This window comes from Ochlerotatus camptorhynchus, unplaced genomic scaffold, assembly GCF_037179485.1.
Source record: "Ochlerotatus camptorhynchus isolate MF236.1 unplaced genomic scaffold, CSIRO-AGI_Acam_v1.1 ptg000302l, whole genome shotgun sequence".
Taxonomy (NCBI): domain Eukaryota; kingdom Metazoa; phylum Arthropoda; class Insecta; order Diptera; family Culicidae; genus Ochlerotatus; species Ochlerotatus camptorhynchus.
Window position 1 is genome coordinate 327,806 of NW_027040790.1, and position 19,628 is coordinate 347,433.

At 36.9% G+C, this 19,628-nt stretch overlaps 1 protein-coding gene across 2 annotated transcripts in view; it reads right to left on the reverse strand.

Annotated features, from left to right (window-relative positions):
- LOC135707039 (phospholipase B1, membrane-associated-like) overlaps nucleotides 1-19,628 on the reverse strand; it is a 69,336-nt gene that overhangs the window by 28,347 nt on the left and 21,361 nt on the right. Inside the window, exon 2 of one of the 2 annotated variants that reach the window (XM_065228762.1) lies at nucleotides 9,160-9,604. In XM_065228762.1, coding sequence (XP_065084834.1) covers nucleotides 9,160-9,463 — 304 coding nt within the window. In that variant the 5' untranslated portion in view covers nucleotides 9,464-9,604. Of the gene's footprint in view, nucleotides 1-9,159; nucleotides 9,673-19,628 lie in introns of those variants that run through there. The other variant, XM_065228763.1, reaches the window with a different exon arrangement.

Here is a 19,628-nt window from a genome sequence, read left to right on the forward strand (position 1 = left end):
GGTTGCCTTTGTTCAAAGTTAAGATATAATATTTGATCACTTAGACTGCGTTCTAATTAATTAGTTTAAGTTATTCAGACATGCTTTTTTTTTTGTTCCTTGATTTGTTTTCCGTCGATCTTGTTTTCCGTGCTGAGCACCACTGCTACGCCAGGGAGGCAGCATCCACACCTGGACCCTACCTATCGACCCATCAACTCATGAACCGGGGACCAACGGTTTTACTTCCCTTTCGAAGGAAGGCGTGATCAGAACATCCTGGCCTCAGAACATCCCGGCAGCGCCGACTGGGATTAAACCCAGACCTGCTGAAAGAGAGGTTATCACGTTTACCACTACACCACTGGCGCAGCTTTTTTGTATCATTTGGTTAATTTGGTTCATTGTACTTCAAGAAGCGATTTAATAAGAATGCTCTAACATTTTACATACTTGGCCAATCAAGTTATACATTTTAATGATACTTAATGTAACAGTATACTTAATAAATACTCAATGAATCAGTGAGCCAAAATTTCAGAAATGTTGATGCACATACTGAAATAAAAAGAGCATTTTGAAATTGCATGGAGAGACATACAAATCACGGTGCATTATTTTGTGTAATCAGTACTGTAGTTTATTTCAAACACAGTGAAAATTGAAATTCGAACACCAATAAATGGAATAACAGGTCAAAGGATACTGCTAGTAAGAAATACGCATTCTAAAATTTTGATGATGATGATGATGATGAAAATACCACCATTTACCCCTATAAGATGAGGACGATGCATCATCCAGGCAAAATTCCATTTAACATTCCCGACTTGGGGGGGCGATCCCGACGTAGTGGTTAGCATCCATACCTCTCACGCCAAAGTCACGAGTTCAAATCTCACCCCCGGACAAGTCCCGAATGACCCAAGAGCGTTAAAGTGACTATAATAAAAAAAAATCCCGACTTGATGCCAAGAAGTAAAAGGTCCCCCGTTTTGTAATAACCACTTTCGATTTCGATGCTTTTTGCACGGAACGTTTTAATTGAAATTGACCGTCGGGGTGTTTGTCGTATATTGACTGAAGCCTTGGACGGATTCAAACGTCTTCTCAAGTATCTTACTGAGCGTTAGCGTTAGCGTTAGCGTTGTTATGATATACTTCGTAGATTGGATACTAGCGACACTCACGTCTCTTCTGAAATTCTCAGTCAGACTACTTTCAGGAATAATGTTAGGGAGTAAACATTGGTTCCAATCTAAACAAGAGTAACAGAAGCATGACTGTTGCTATTCCCGGCCACGCCCATCTTTACCATAACTAGGGATAGGGAAGGAAATGTTGATGTAGTACTTACTTAACGAGAGGCCACCGACTTAGCGACACCCTCATAAGTGCTATGGAGTTGGAGGGTTGGGTAGGGTATTCGGTTAGGATTCACCTCAAGTTGGCGATGCAACCAAAAGTATGTATTGTTTATTTGTTGTTTATTTAATCTCTCGATAGCCGGCTATCGAAAGAACATATTCATTTTGTTTAGTGATCATGAATTTTAAGAGTCATGACGGAGAGCTTGGGATTAAACCCATGATTTTCTGCTCAGTAAGCAAAAACGATCCCTCCAGGGTCATCGAGCATCTCAGAACCATAACGCTTCGCGAAAATACAGAACTACGTTTTCGCTTGATATGCAAATAGTTTCCGAGGTTAATGTTCAATATCAAATATACAAATGATGGACGATTTATTGTGCTGTGGAAGAGCTTGGGGTTAAATCCATAATTTTCTGCTCAGTAAGCAAAATCGATCCCTCGAGGGTCATCGAGCATCTTATAATCTACAGCGCTTCGCGTCAAAGTACGAATATATGGATGAACTATCTATTATTGAATAACTAATATTTACGATAATTAAATGAAATAAATAAAATATAAACTACAAACAAAACGTGACTGCTAAAATCTCAAAAAGATATTCTCACAAATATATTTCACGCCACCAGGAATCTCAAAACCATTAGACGTTATAATGATACTCTGCACATGTTAGACACAAGAAGAGGCCAAAAAGCAAGCGTCCGACACACAAAACCCGTAAAATCCACTTGCAGTCACAATCAACGATTCTACGAATCGCGAGCGCTCACGAATCATAAAACCGCTGACTGCGACACTCTCAAAGCGAAATTGACAGGCTCTATGCGTCAAACACCCGCCCTCCAATCTCACCCCGCATCCAACAGCAAAAATCTCCATTACAACATCTAACGAATTCAAAACTCCGAAAATCACTCATCTATAGCAAGTGAGTGGAAGCAACCCTGCATTCAACCATTCTTCATTATACACGTTTTCTGCCTATCTTTCTATTAGGCCTGTGGACATGCGTTAGCTTCGAAACTTCTAACCAAACTGGGTAAATTTTCAGATCACAAAAAAAAAAACTTGAAAAAAACTTTCAAAGGTAATTACAAGTAAAATAAATATTGATTATTTTACGCAAAAACGAGCAAGTAATATTAAATCTCTTGTATCATATGCTAATGCAAATTGACTGTAACAAAAATAATATGCTTAAATAAAATAAAATATTAATAAAATGATATGCAAAATTTACAAGAAGATCATTACTTTATTGGTGAGAAGTTTTTAATAAGCCCTCCCAGTTCCTCTGTATACAGAACAAATCTGATACTATAATCAGAATTGCTCAGTCTGCATGAAGCAGCCGATTTCATCAAGGAAGTTCTATTAACAACCAAGAATTAATCGTTTGAGGCATACTGAAGCATTAAGAAGGTGATATCAAGTATCTTACTGAGAAGCATCACAAACTTTTCACTGACTACACTAAAACTGAACGTCTGTTCAAGGTTGTCTTGAAAGGACTGCCCAGTAGTGAATCCCTGGATCAGATCAAAAAAGAATTGACAAAATTACTTGCAGTTGAGTCAGTCCAAGTAATCAAAATGAAAATTAAATCATGTCCTGGTAATTCGCGCAGCGGGATTTCTCATGTTTTTTTTTTAATTTATTAAGTTCATTTCAATTCTAGTGAACTAAACAACCTTAATGCAAAAAAAAGCTAGCCTTATGCTCCATGTCCGAGTGAATTGGGAACACTTCAGGCAGACAGGAGGAAGTTTTGAAAACCTCACCCAGTGCCGTAGGTGCCAGGGATGGGGTCACGGAATAATTTAAAGAAATTGTCGTCTTTATGGAGCCTGTGGTAACGTTATTTTTCATAGACGAATCAAATATTTTATTTTGTCTTCATTTGGAACCAAAGTTTTTGAAACTTTTTGAGTTTCCGTCGAAACTAAATTTTGACAACCTACGTTTATAGCTGCCAATTTGCTGTTCCAATGCGTAGGCCAGCAAAAAATTTTTCTCAAGGGTGACCTACAGAAATTTACCCGTCATAGGTCTAAATTCTTCATTATGGGTAATCTTAATGCAAAACACCGCTCATGGAATAATGCTCAAAGCAATTCCAATGGTAATATTCTGTTTGATGAAAATCCCTCCACAATTAATTTGGTCTGAACTGATTCATGTCAACTTTGTAGCCAATTGGTTATCCATACTTACTTTGGTATTGATCACCTGGTGGCTTTTAAAATATCACAAGAAATCATTTCTAATCCCAACAGATCTTCTTTCAATTACCGTAGAGCTGATTGGGAGTAATATTGAACATTTATGGAATATAACTTCGATCCAAATATTCCTTTGCAAACCAAAGATGAAAATAAATATATTCTTGAATCTCTGACTACTCCTATAGTTGAAGAAAACGCTGCCTCAGTACCATAATGCGAGGTTTAATTCGATTCAATTATAATAGACGACGATCTTCAACTCTTGATCCGTCTGAAAAATGCCCGTAGGAGGCAATATCAAAGAACACGCGATTCTTCTTCCATAAAGGTTTTCTGGCGGGATTTTCAAAAACAAATTGAAAAGCAATTCTCTGCTGAATTTGTTTCGACATTAGACCCGAGTTACAAAAGTTTTGAAAAAAACTCAACACGCTTAAAGAAGGTGGAGAAATTTTGATCACATATTCTGTAAAAAGCTCAGAAACTTGCTAAGCAATTCGAGCATTCCCATAAATTCAGTTTGGGGCGTACTAGTTCTTTTGAGAATCAGGTTGCTTAGAATATTTTTTTCTGGGGAAAAAATTTTTGATGATTCCTGGGGGACTGATTTGGGCGAAGTAAGATCTATTATTAAAAAGTTTTAAAATTTAATGGCTCCAGGTGCTGATGCAATCATCTAAAAACTTCCAGGGAGTACCTTGTCTTTCATGGTAAAACTATTTAACAGATGTTTTAATTTCGAATACTTTCCTGATAAATGTAAAATGTAAAAGTTTTTCCAATTTTGAAGCTGGATGAGAATCTAGCTGAAGCTTCTAGCTACCTTCCAATAAGTTTGCTTTCTTCAATAAGTTAACTTTTTTAAAAGATAATTTTAAATATAATGAATACAGACATGATTTTTGTAGATGAGCAGTTTGTATTTCACCACGGCCATGGCTGCTGAACTGGAGTTGTTCTTCTAGACATAGAAAAAGCATTCAACAGTTTTTGGCATGAATTGAAAAGTGTGAGATTGTGTGTGTCTGTATTCAATCTAACCCTCACTGGTCGGCAGTGATATTATGAAAGGAAGCCATCTGCATATTCTCGTTTGCGGTAATTGCAGACAGATTTAGTCCGGGATTTAGAAGGTGATAGCTCTACTGCAGATCCAGTATCCCACGAGTCCCGCTTATTCCGAGGTAACTTTCACTCACAATAAACCCCGCATGTATGTATAACCGTTATCAAATGGACATGGATATTACATACACACTTCCAGGGTCGAAAATATTCCTTTCAAACCTAGCGCATATTCAGTTTAATTTTGATTTTTAATTTATAAAGAATAATTGGTCCGGTCTCACCATGTTCCGCTGGTCTTACACCGCAGATGGCTTCTTTTGGAATCCCTTGTAAATTTTCTCTAACGCTTCGTATTTCATTCCGTGCTTTACCACAAGTTCCTACCGTAGATCGTTCTTGGTCGGTTTTGACATGATTCTGCCTTTTTCGGGTTTTGCTTGTTTTCCAAGGGAGGTAAATCCGCACTCATTTCCGTTCCTGGTTCCATATTGACTCCTTCCTTGCTGGTTGGTGTGGTCGATCTCATGTCCACCATCTGTCACTGTATTACAATGGTCACCTGGAATGATGCTCGCATCTTAAGTCGCTGGTTCACCTAGCACTCGGAATGAGCGCTCCGTACATCATTGAATCAATGTAGAGATTAGTATGAGATGGAGTTATATGCAAAGTGCGTAAAGAGAATGAAAGGAATAAGAAAGGGATTAGTTTCACGAAGTGATAGTTTTATCGGATTGCCCAACTAACCATACTTAAGCAAAGTAAATATATACAAAGGTATATTGCTACTACAACTAGCGGTGCCGGTGGTGTAGTGGTAAGTGTGATTACCTCTCACCCCAGCAGGCCTGGGTTCAATCCCAGTCGGCACCGCCGGGATGTTCTGAGGCATAACATCTCTGATCACGCCTTCTTTCGCTTCCGGGAAGTAAAGCCGTTGGTCCCCGATTCATGAGTTGGGATGGGTCGATAGGTAGGGTCCAGGTTTGGGAGTTGCCTCCTTGGCGTCAGTAGCATTGGTACTAAGTACGGAAAACAAGATCGACGGAAACAAATCAAGGGAACAAAAATTGCTACTACAACGTAAAAAAAATGTAAATTTCTGTTATATAGCGCACAACGCTTTCATGTAAATTTAACTGGTTTTTGTGCGTGTGGGTTTTTTTTTTGTTCAATGTTTGTTTTCAAAATGAAAAGAAATAATTTCATGTTATAGGATTAATTAAATATGTGTGAAACCACATTTCAACCCTCTTTCTTCTCTTTTCCCATCCAAAAAATTGTAAATCTCCACAAACCTCGAGACAACCGCAAGTACTCGGTACTCGATTGAGCCTGTACAAATAAAGTAATTATTAAAAAAAAATGTAAATTTTAGTGCAATATCGCGTGAATATGCAATATTGTAAACAAGCTTGTTAGCAATTTCGTGGTTTACGCCAACTATAGCTCAACATTAAACGAAAGGAGATTTTACACAACAGTTAAAATTCTGACCTTTTTTCTGTGTACATATATCGTTACTTTGGTACTCTTATGGCCTTCAGAATGGTTCATCGGTTGCGAAGTAAAGTATTTCTTAAAGTGATGCGTTGTATGTCCCAATGTTTTGATTTTATCCTAACGTTACCTCAATATTATATCACAGAAAAACAGACTCAACACATTTAACATTTCTCATTGTGATACATCATCACTAAAACACTACCGCCATCTGTCGTATACACTGCGATGATCAATACACTAAACAGATGACTGTAATGTGTAAACGTCAATTGCAAGAGAATTCATTATACCCGCCACAAGTGGCGGTACTACCAACTATGAAAAAATAAATTGACACATGAAGAGCTTTTTTAAGTGTGTTAATTTATTTCCTTTTAATTCCGTTATAATTGCTTATCTTTAGAAAGATACGCGTATTTCGTTTACTACTTGTAGACTTCATCAGTGTTGAGTACTTACAGTACATTACGCGTATCTGTCAAAAGATAACCAATTATAATGGAATTAAAAGGAAATAAATCAACACACTCCAAAAACCTCTTCATAAAGAGATTCCGTTAATAGGTTCGACAAAATTAAAAGATTTAAATTGACCTTTAAAATAGATTTCAAAGAAAATTTTGAGAGTGATATGTGATTTAGGTTAGCGACTGAAAGTCAATTTTTATTTTGTTATATGCGACAGTTAGAAGATACTGAGAGGTTAGCACATATCATCGGCAAGAGACGTGCGTGTGAGAAAATTTGCGAAAAAATCTAAGGGCACCGGTGGGATTCGAACCCACAATTCCCATTCAGTACACGGGTGCATTGCCAATTATACAACGGTGGACCTATGGTCTACGGATGTATTTGGCTAATGACATATGAGTTTCGAATCCGTTTCCCTCCCTTAGTCTTTTTGCGCAAGCGTTCTCAATACACAACAATCGTCTATTACCGACGATATGTGCTTGTACCGCAACCACTCAGTATCGGTCGATGTGAACAAATACAACTCGTCTCTGTTCTACATCACACATGTTGGATACGGGATGTCCAATGCAGCATGAATAGAGCAATGAGCTGCTGGCCTCACCTCCGACCACCGGGACATAGTGATGATTTATCATCAAATTAATTTTCGATTTAGGTTAGCGACTGAAAGTCAATTTTTATTTTGTTATATGCGACAGTTAGAAGATACTGAGTGATATGTGTGCTTATCTGTGATCATATCTTCACTGTCGCAACTTCGAGCAATCCGCGAAAGTTTTTGCATTTTTTTCATGCACTTCTGATCTAACTACAATCACTCTCTCATACTCGAAATGTGTCACGACCAATTTGGCACAACGACACTCTATACACTAACTGACCAAAATCCAGGGTTCTACTCTATATTATGAGAGTGGCACAAAATTATTTAACTGGCAGAACTCTGTAATAAATTATCAAAATTCCAAATCTGATCGACTACCTGTAAGAGCTGGAATTCCTCAGGGTAGCATTCCTGGACCTATATTGTATAACATTTTCACTTATGACCTCCCTGATTTAAATCAGGGTTGCCACATATCTCTTCATTTTCTCTTCTCATTAACAAAAATGGAAGATTTCTCCCAACGCTTCCAAAACTCAACTTACAATATTTCCACATAAGCCTAGAGCTTCCTTTATGAAACCTAGTTAGTAGTCATATAGTCACTATTAACGGAGTTCCGATTTCATGGTCAAGCCAAGTGAATTATCTTGGATTAGTACTTGACCAAAAGTTAACTTTTAAAGATCACTTTGATGACATTCAAGCCATATATAACAAATAATAAAATCCAAACTTAGTCTGACGAATAAGCTGCTAATACAAGTTTTTACACCTGCCCTGCTTTATGCTGTGCCAATATGGTCTAGTTGCTGCACTACCAGGAAAAAAAAGCAATTCAAATGATTCAGAACAAAGTTCTGAAGGTGATTTTGAAGTTGCCTCCATGGTACAGTACTACCGAGGTATATATAATTTCGAATGTTGAGACTTTAGAACGAATTTCCAACAAAATAATTAGTAATTTCCAGCAAAATTCTTTTCAATCCTCAAGTGTAATAACTTTCAGGTATAGAAAACCTGTTTAAAATAGTGGATTGCCAAAGCAGAAACAATGTAAACACACTTAGCTATATATCATCACACTTAAGGCTGGTAAGTTACTGTAGTAGCTGTAATTTTATTTGAATTTGAAACAAATAAACCAACAAAAAAAAAATCGAAAAAAAAAACTAGTTCTTATCATTAACGGAGTAGCTGTAATTTTATTTGAATTTGAAACAAATAAACCAACAAAAAAAATCGAAAAAAAAAACTAGTTCTGATCATTAACGGAGTAGCAACTACGATGTGCACGGCCCTTAAAAAAATCAAGGTAATGACATTCGGGGTAACGGGCCACTTTGGGGTTAGGGTAATGGGGAATTTAAGCTAACGGGTCATTTGGGGTAGTGGAATTCGGGATTATGGTATTCGGGGTAATATCTCAGTTTGATCAGAAACATTTACTTGTAAGTCATGCATTTTCGGGAGAGCAGCACCATATGTAAGAAAGTTAAAAAAAAACAGGAAACTTAAAAAATATTTTATAGGGGAAATGGATGTAATGTCAGTGTAAATGCCCCGTAAGTTCAGCAATCGACTAAATTATCAATAGTGACCAAAAAAATCCAAATATCCCAATGACGCGTTCATCTAGATTAAATGGATAAATAGCAGTATTTTAGCGATGGGCCAAATCTTAGATCCATAGGCCAACATTTGAGGCATTTCCCCTACATCAAGAATCATTTTCATTGCTTATTTTTGATCTTATTCAACAGACCAAATCATATGTTCGCAAATATTCTTCAACATGCAAGGTTGTAAGTCATCTATTTTCTGACCAACTGGACTTAATGGATTTACGTCATGTTGCCATCTCACAGCACTTAAAAAGTACGAGAATACAAACATAAGGATGTTTACCCTTAAAATCACTCACCTGGTCTCAGTTTGTGTACACTCTTTGGCACCCGGCGGCTTCTTCCCAGCGAAATGTCACACGGAAATGGTAAATCATCCGGAATCTTGTCCTGCAGAAAGTGCCCCCTGGTCCGTAGTCCAGTTCTCCCGACCATATTGAACATCCACCTTCGCATCGAATGAAATAAATATCTCAGCGGATCTCTATCCAACGGAGAGACCTGATCGGTGATATCCGTCGCCGATGTCACCCCAATATTAAATAACACTATTATTATGATCGATTGCAGCAATAACCTTCGCTTTTTTGTTGCACTACTCATTTTCTTCTATGACTGTTCTTAATGGCTATCTGTCCACTTTGTAGCACTACCGGAACAACGCATGACCACCCGCTTCGCACGAGAGAAGATGCAGATTACCTAAGTGACTTGTAGTCCGATCGTGACTGATTTGGAATTTGCCTGTGAAGTAAAATCGAGGTAAAAAGTACAAGGAAAAGCATACTTTAACAGCCTTGTCATCATCTGCAAGCATACCGTTTAAGCGTGTCGGTTACTCAGACCCGTTTCGATGTGGGAAATATTCGATTTTATATATTTTCGAAAATAAAATTCACCAATGACACACTTGAGTCGGAACTGAAACAACGCCGTGCATGACTCAAAAGCAACCCGTCGCGTTTTTGTTTACCTTTCTCTATTATTGCTAAAACGCCCCAAAAGAAGTCTTTGGACCCGCTTCTTCTTCTTCTAAGATTTTTACGCGTCTGTAGCGAGCGTTTTGCTGGCTCTCAACTTAGTGTTCTAGATTTTCTTCCACAGTTATTAATTGATAGCTTTCTATGCCAACACCAATGCATGATTTTGTGTATTTAGTGGCAAGCGCTCAGGAAAGTCGAGAAAATTTCCAACCCGAAAGATTTCCTCGACCGGACTGGAAATCGAACCCACCACCTTCAGCTTGGAAATACCGTGCCTTTATCGATTAGGCTATGTGAGGCCCACTTTGGTCCCATGTTTATTCATTTCACTTTCGTTCGCGGGGTACGCACTCTGACGTGGGCCTCCTCAAAACCGGATTTCGCACCAAGCCGTCAAGCAGCAGACTCTGCAGACAACACTGACCGATCGATGATTGTATGAAGTGTTTGCTGAAGCTTGATTCATTCATATATTTAAAAAAAAACCAGACTATCAACATAACAAGCGATCAAGCGGAGATGATGTGGCGCCTAAAATGTACACCAGGTGTTTCTCGAGGTACCCGAAACCCTGCAGTTACCTTCTTTCCAACGGAATTTCACACCCTCCTCAGACGTTTGCGGCTGTGGCTGGTTGTGAGTCGTTCAACATGAGCATTATGTTGTTATTGCATGTTATGCAATGCACTATTCGCCTATGCTATTATTTACTTCTCTTTCCATTCGTCCGCGTTCACGATGAGAAGGGGCTTCAAGTTCAAGTTCAAGGCCGGTTTTCTCAACCGGCTTGGAGTTCGCTAGCGTGAATTGGTCGCATCGAGCTGCTGCACCGGTGCTGCTATAGCTCCATTATCTGTAGCAAAGCGAAACAAAGACTAAAAGTGATCATGAATGCGAGTCGTCGTTGAAAGGCGTTTGGAGCTGGGAATCAACAACATGCCAAAGTCGTTTTTTTTAAAGTAAGTCGGAAATAAAAATTGACGTATTGAAAAACGACTGTTTTTTTAATTTGATAGAAGCTGTTATCGATAGTCACGCTTCAACTCCTCAGTTGACATTCTGTTGTTCAGCTGAGATTAGACTTGAATTGCACTAATTAAAAATTTTCTTGGCTGTTAAATAATTACAAGGTCAGCATTTTTGCGAAGTGAAGGAAATTTATGTCTGAGGCTTATAACATAAAATAAATGCACAAATAACCAGTTTGGTTTAGACATGTTCGATGTTTGTGCAGAGATATTATTCCTGTGGAATATTTCGTGGGTTACGAAACTGATTAATTCCTACGGTTTTGCGGATTTTCGGATCCGTAGATTAAATCAACGGAATATTTTGTTTTCTCAAACATTTTCGAATTAGAAACCCCTTTTTTTGTAGAAAAACTGACTTTGTAAACTATAAAGAAACTTAAAGGAACACTATACATTTGTTTTCACCATTTTGGTAATGTTATGCCACAGTCCAACCAAGTTGCATGGCAAGCAATATTCGAAACTCACCATCCAACCGTCACTTTTGATGCGATCTCAGTTAACTCTGTTTTCTTAATGCTCTGCCGTGCAAATCTTTGGAAAAAAATGGAAATCCGTCGCAAACAAAATCAAGTGTGCTAGTTTGTTGTCATGTCCAAAGCCATACTCAGTATTTTCGATTAGGTGCGAACTCTCATTTTGACCCAAAACCCCAAAACCAAAAATATGATAAATTTGTCGAAGTAAATTTGGTTAAATTAACCACAGTTTGAATCTTCGAAAGGCATCAAAGTTACGATTATTACTTTGTAATAGTATTCTCTGACTTTTGTCTGAATACCCAAGAATTAATGCAGAACTTTGAGGCAGTAACCTCATAGTTCTGCAATAATACTTGGGCATTCAGAGAAGTCTAGAAAAATAATGCTGGTTGTCATGATTTTCTGAAAAAATATCTATAGGCATTTCTATTTGCCACTAAGTTCGACCCGAGATTAATAGAAAAGCAATACATTGTCATCGTATAGCCATATTTAAAATTGTATGTTTCCATAAAACCGAATAAAGCGCTCATCCATCTTGAATTCTCAACTTATTAATTCTGCAATTTGCAATTGTAGACATGCAGAACCTTTGATTTGCCTAGCACATGAAATCCTCATAAAGCACGTCTTGCTGGATTATACGGATACATTTTTCATGTTAGGCCATCTTCGGATATGGCATGTTTACCTTATTTTCCTTCAAAGCAAAGTTCTTAGATTTCGCTTTGATTTCATGCTGTGAATGAATTCAATCGATTAAATAACGATCTGTATCAAGAAATCAATAAAATAATTCAAATTCTTCTTCTCCTATGACACAAAATGTTTATTCACACTGTGATTTGTATTTTTTGATGTACACTGAAGTCTTTTTTTACACGGTTTTTTTACGCGGTTTTTTTACACGATTTTCCACGATTTCTCAACAACGATATAACCTATCGACTTGATTCCAATCACATTATCCGTTTCAAGCTATAGGTAATCGAATGACATACTTAAAAAAAAAATCACAATTTTGGTGTAAATACAGAAATTTTTTAAATATGTCTATATGGACCATATCATGCTTTAATTACAAATGGAATCAAAATCCGATTTTTTAAAAACATTTACATGCGAAAAATCAAAATCTCGTAGGTTTTTTTTACACGTTTTTTTTACACGGTACGTATCCCCCGTGTAAAAAAAGACCTGAGTGTATATAAGGCCAGACTACTTTGATCATTGTTGAGTAATTATGAGTTACTCAAATTTACTCGGAGCAAAAATATTAACTTTGATTACAACTGGCTTGCCCCTAGAAAACAGCTGAATTTAATTTGAAGCTTCATTTAAAGGGTCTACTTCAGATGTCCAATGCATACTGCGACGTTTTGCAGTTGACATGAAAGCTGTGAGTGTGTGAGTAGCCAGGTGTTGCCAATGCAAGATGTAAATATAAACAATACTATTTTCCATGGCAAAGATCTGTCAGTTCAACTTCTTCTCGGTAAACAAAATAATCAGCTGACCACAGCTGTCTTATGTTATGCCTTATTCCTGTAAATGTAATAAGATTATTTATTGCGCATTTTGCACTAAAGTAGACTCAGGTTCTAAAAATAATACCTCAAAATTTCATTTACTCATTCTTACATTGAAATGGAAAATATTAATATTTATTGGACTGAACGAAATAATGTAAGAGGCTGTATCCAAGACACGACCGTAGATTTGACGTAGCATTACGAGCTCGGTATCAATATACGGCGACTGTGTTACGGAAACTATGCTTGAAATGCACAGTTGTACACACCAATTGCTCATTTGTTAAAAACTTTTCACTCAGTTGTTGAAATTTGTTTCTATTCAATGTAATTGATAGATTAGGATCATAGATATGCAAAGAGTAGGTAAATCTTAACATTTGAAGTAACACCAATGATTTTTTTCACTTGAAGTCCGAGATGTGCAGCGAGCATTTCTCACTTAGGGCGCATCCATAAATGACGTTGCGTATTTTTGATAAATTTTAAACCCCTCCTCCCCCTTGTAGCGTATTTTGCAATATCCAATACATGGCCGGTCACAAATTCTGAAACCACCACCTCCCCCCCCCAAATGCTACGTCATTTATGCATATTACCTTAATTTATACAAAGCAAAAACAAATACAGTTTATTACTAAAATTAAAATCTACATATTTGTTTTCGTATATATAATAAGCTGAAACTGTATTCTATCTACTGCTTCAAAAAGAACTATGTTTCGTCAACTGTGTGCAAAGTTATTATCAAATGAGCAGTATGTTTCCTGATGACAAGATTACGCATTTTCGTGCACAAAACGCATGCAATTTTTGGTTTATTCAATAGATGAGAAGAAAAGCGAAAATTGATATTAGGAATTTCCTGCTAAAATTTTCCAATCGTGAGATATTCACGATCATATCTTCATGATTGTTTTGTTTTTTTCTTCTTCTTTTTTTAGCGTCCTGGAGAAAACTTTACCTTAATTCTAAGTGTTTCTGTTGAATTTACAAGATCATGTAGTATTCGGTCATTGTGAGAATTGTTATGTTTTTGTTTGCTGCTGCTGCTGATGACGACCAACTGACCGGACACCACCACACACGGTGATTAAATGAGCACCGTTCGGTGAGACCGGATGGAATTAGATTTTGAAATCTGTATTAGGAAAAGCGCTTTTTGTAGGCAATCGGTGATAATTTTGATCACAATTGCAACAGGTGGACATTTGTGTAATTTTCAAAAGTGACTTATTGAAAATTGATAAAGTGTTCATTTTAGCAGATTCGTAGAAAAATTTGAAATCGATTGAATTGTTGAGAATTAAAATCCATCCGCTATTGACAGAGTTATAAGTGTTCAAAGCCTGACCACTTTTCGTAACGCGGTCGATTTTGGTTTTTTGAAATTGCACCCCTATATTTTGCTGAAAGACGTAATCCTACGTCTAAAACTCTGAGAAATTAGTTTTAGTCTACTTTGGTGCAAAGTGCACACATATTATCAAATATAAACGTTATTTTAAAACTTGTTGCATAAATTTTTTCAAGTCTTCACGTTGTTCGGTCTTAGCAGTTGATTTTAATGATGTCCAAAAATCATGGGTTGCTCAGTTTTTTAAGGATTTAGAAGCTGCGCATATATTATTGGTGGTCTTCAAAGAGCAATCCTTCATACTTTCGTGACCGCTCCAAATCATCTGGAACAGATTGCACCATGCAAGATGATATGGCTGAATTACAGCACAATTAATAGTTTTTTGTTTAAAAAAAATTAAATATCATATTTATACAATTTCAAGTAGCCCTACTTTCTACGATTGTTAAAAAGGTATCCTATTAAATTGTAATTAAGTCTCGGCGACCATGTAGAGTGAGAATTTATTATTGGACGGTAAGCTCCAACTCGGATTAAATTTTCATACCGTTCCTGTTAGCATGATGTTTGCTTAGAGTCGTGTTGATTAACTCTGATGTCGGCATCAGAGCAGCCGGACTTTCTTGATCGGAATTTAATCCGAGGATAATATCGATTGGAGCTGTGACAGTTAGAAAATCAAATTCGATCATTTCTGTACGGTACCTAAGTAACCAACACGCCCGATAATCACTCTTTTTGCAACATAAAGCTGATATACGACTGATATAAAATTTGGAAGCCTTATATTAGCCTTATATTGCAAAAAGGGCGATTAGCGTGCTATTAGCGGGCATGGTGGTTACTTGGGTAGACTTTATCGATCAAACGATTTACGAACAGAAATTGATCATGGCTGCCGATTTTATTTTTGTTCTCGCCATTGATTAAAAGAAATCTCTATTTAGTTTTTTTGTAAAATCTTATAAAAAATTCGTCACCTACTGAAAAACATGTGCCACCTACAAAAAAAAACAAGCACTGCGCAAATCTAAGTTTTCTCAAGAAATATAATTCCTTTGAATAATTGAGTTTCAAGTCCGCACTGGGATTGATCCCGTATGTAGTATTTTCCATTCTCTATACGTTTGTCTCGCAAAAAAACAAGCTTGCCCTTCACTCCTCTACTCTTACTAAAACAAACACGGGCAGGACAGTAAATCTGAGTAGCTACGCAACAAGAAAAAGATTGAAAAATTACAAAAAAAAAATACTGAAATGATCCCTTCAAATATTAAATGTGCCAATAATAAAGATGAAATGTTTAATAAATATAAGCATTTTCGATGGAACGTTTTACCCTTCTTACAAAGAAGGGTATAGATATCACTTGAAAAACCGACTATCGATCCGAGGCCCGGAGGGCCGAGTGTCATATACCATTCGACTCAGCTCGACGAGATCGGAACATGTCTGTGTGTGTGTGTGTGTGTGTGTACGTGTGTATGTGTGTATGTGTGTGTGTATGTAACGAAATGAATGCGCTCACGTTTCTCAGCAACCGCTCAACCGATTTGGACAAACTCGGTGCCAAATGATAGGTCTTGGGGTCCCATTGAACACTATTGAACGGTTTTGGAATCGGTGAACCGGTTCTGGAGATATGGCCGGAATAAGATCCGGTGAATATGGGCCTTCACGCTGGATTTAACGGAAAACGTATCAAAACCATCATGCGACACATCAAATTACTACAGAATTCAAAAATAAGATCAATGCAAGTCGTGTTAAGTGTTCCAGACCACATTGGACACACTTGGACATGTTCCGGGTACCCGGGGAAGTTGCTTGAATATGAATTGAATTAAAACCCATTAAATCACATTAAAATACGATGATAAGGTGATTGGTAGCCTCACCAAATAGACTACACCCGGATATATTCCGGGTACCCCCAGGCAGTGGCGTAGCGTCACTGGATGACACGGGGGTGGGGGGCTGATAATGACAATAAAATAAATAAACTTGAATAAGTAAGAAGGGTCTGATCACACCATAGGTGGATAAATTCGGGTTTTTTTTATTTTTTACTGGCGCATTTCATATTTTGTTGTGAAGTGATGCAAGATTAGGCCAATCCACTATACATTTTTCTCATGGCACTTATGTTTAAAGGGTTGTCCACATTCAACGTGGATAGTTTTTAGGAGGTTTGCGTGGAATAGCATATAAACAAATAAAAACATTGATGGTCCTTGCCAAACCCCCTTCCTACCCTAAACGGTCCACGTGGTTTAAGGACAGCCCCTAAACCACGACACTTGCAGTAACAATCAACCCTTAAGAAGATAGTTCCACAGATGTTTATCGCGTCAAATTTAATGGTTTTATACAGTTGTCAAGTGACATAAAGGTAAATATTATATTTATCCATTTCGCATGAATGATTTCATCATACAATCTTGACGGTGACACTGTATTGACGTACTATTTCACATGCATAAAACAAATTTGTTGAACGTTATTTGCCTCTTCGCCGCTTCCTCAAAGCTTTGCGTTCACTACAGTGTAATATTTTTTAAAGTTCAGGCAATTTGATGAATTGATCACCTTGGATCTATTTTCGACATCATTAGCTGTACACCACTATTGCACTGCCGGTTAAGAATAGATTGGCTGGATTGCGCCAAAACATAGCCTTGGACTTGTGTTGCCGTATGAAAGGTGTAATTCCCTTTTGCAAACATTCTTCTAGTTGATTGTCGAAATCATTGTGATGAAAACTTTGTTTTTAAGCCCACAGCTGCAGATCTCATGCCAAATCAGGAATTTCCTTGCAATTTTGTCAGTGAAAACCAGGACCCGTGCTAAAACGAAACTTTAGTCCAGCAAGATGTTTGTAATCAGAGCGTTGATGATTAAAGGCTCCCAATGAATGATTATTATTTTTAAGATGAAAATATTATATATTTTATGATTAATGAATAAATCTATGTTATCCATGATTAATGATTATGAATAGTGAATAAAACGATTTTTTCTATGATTAAAGATTATGGTTAATGAATAAACTGAGAAGGACAAGTAATTTCCATTTAATTCCACTATGTACCTTATTTGCTTATCCTTGACAGATACGCGTATTTCGTCTACAATGTGCAGACTTCTTCAGCGTCTTGTACTAATACTCGACTATTTTGTAACAATTTCAAAAAAGTAATCTGTCCATTTCTAGACAAACATTTCAAAAGGTACTATCTGACATTGAAATTAATTTGAATAATATTTTTTAATGCCATTCTTAATTACGATTTAAACGATAATCTTTTGTATTCTCAAATGCATAGGAAACACGTTGCATTCAACTGAAGCGTTTGTTTATCGTTTTAATCATATCTTTCAGGTTTATTTCGTGGTTTTGTTACATAGAACCTTTGGTTTTTTTTTTTTCAGTATCAGTTAGAACCTGTCGAATTGGTCTGATAGTAAAAATTAATGTTACTTAGGACCTTGGCAAGAATACGGCTTAGTGGTCAGATAATTATAACTACAACATTATTTGTAATTGTTGAAGGGCTGAAAACTACTATTTTGTCAATTTATTAAGTATAAAACGTTTATATTAAGAACTTGTCGATTTTTTTGTTGATGAATGCGGGGAAAATGTGAGTGTATGGAAAATGTCAATTTTTTTTTAAATATTCGGTTTATATTTATAAACAACCCGTTTTTTCTTCATTCTACATGATTTCTTTTTAAAGTATTAGCTCAAGCTGTTCATCAATAATTAACATTCATCACCGCTGTCCTCCAGTGGATCGAGATCCACATCAAAGTGGTCTACAAAGGTATTATCACACTAATGCTTCATGTTGATATTAGTATAGCATTTCAAACTTACTATTATGAGTATTATTTATATCTAACTATTAGCATTTGTCATTTTTTTTCCTTTTGGTTGAATGACAGATTGAACTGTAAACATGTTTAAGGTCCAATCACAGAGCTCTGCAACATTATGAAAATTTTCAAATGTGACGTTTTTCACATATTTTTATAATTGTCTGAATAACGATAATTAAAATTTCTAGAACAATGCTTAGAGATGGTGAGCTCTGCAGTACAGATAAGCATTAAACTCGATTTTTTTTACAAATGTCAGATAGGACCTTTTGAAATGTTTATTAAGATTTGATAAAGATTAACGGTCAGAATTGGGTCACTGGGCTTTCAACAGTCGTTCGTTTTGCAGTTCAGCAAGCACAGCTCTGTAAAACAACGACGCGGCCAGGTGTATCCTACTACCTAGAACTTTCGTAGACAATTTTCCTACGATTACTATCTTGAAGACGAAAGAAGAGTACCGCATGATGTATGCTGCCCATTCTTCCTGAATACGTTGGGCTACGATATCAAAAGTAGGTTCGTATTTTCTTAGTAATAATAAATATCTAATAAAGGTAATCTATTATAATCATGCTAACTTTAGCAACATGATCTACCGATACCACGACCAAGTGCATAATGATGGTTCACCTGTAGAGAAACGTGGAAAATATACCGGGCCGAACACTCTTAAGGATTCTGTCAAACAAGACATTCTTCGTTACTCACCGTCAAACTCTCATTATCGCCGAGAGCACGCGCTTTATCTGCCATCCGACCTTTCGGCCCAGTAAATGTTCGATTCATTTAACGAGCGCCAGTTGGATGAAAAGGAAAACACTTGCAGTTATGGCTTCTCTTGCAAAATGTTGAGGGAGTTAAACATAAAATTCTTTCAACTAGGACACGAAGAACGCAAACGGTGCCATGCTCATCACATCCCCGAAAATCAAACTGGATACTTTACAAACCAGTCCCGCATGCGAGATGTGTTTGAATTGGAATGATCATATCGCACGGACTATATCGGGGCGAGAGGAGTACGACAGTGATCGGTCGAATGTGACGATCAACGGATCGGTCTTCTCGGTCGATCTTCAAAAGTTGACTTATTAATATGAATTTACGAGACCAATTCCATTCTCATTATATTAATACAGGTGTTTCAGCTTCCAAGAATGGAATCCTTTAGGTAATTTTTTGCAAAAGGATCATTGCTTACAATGAAACTTTTGCTCTACTGGGTGGCTCTCGGACCGGTCCCGTTCATGCTTTTTAGTGGAAAAATGTTATTGAAAGACGAAGAGCTAATCACATTGCTACTGTTTTTTTTTTACCTTTTTTTTCTCTTGTCTTGGTTCCAAGTTCGTTATATTTGTGGTTTGATAACAAAAATTACATTATTTTGAATCAACCAATTGAAAGATAAAAGAGCCGTCATTTGCATAGTTTATAGGTGTTTATGTAACGAAAATCTAAATTTTATATGGAAACCTACTGACTACATTATATTATA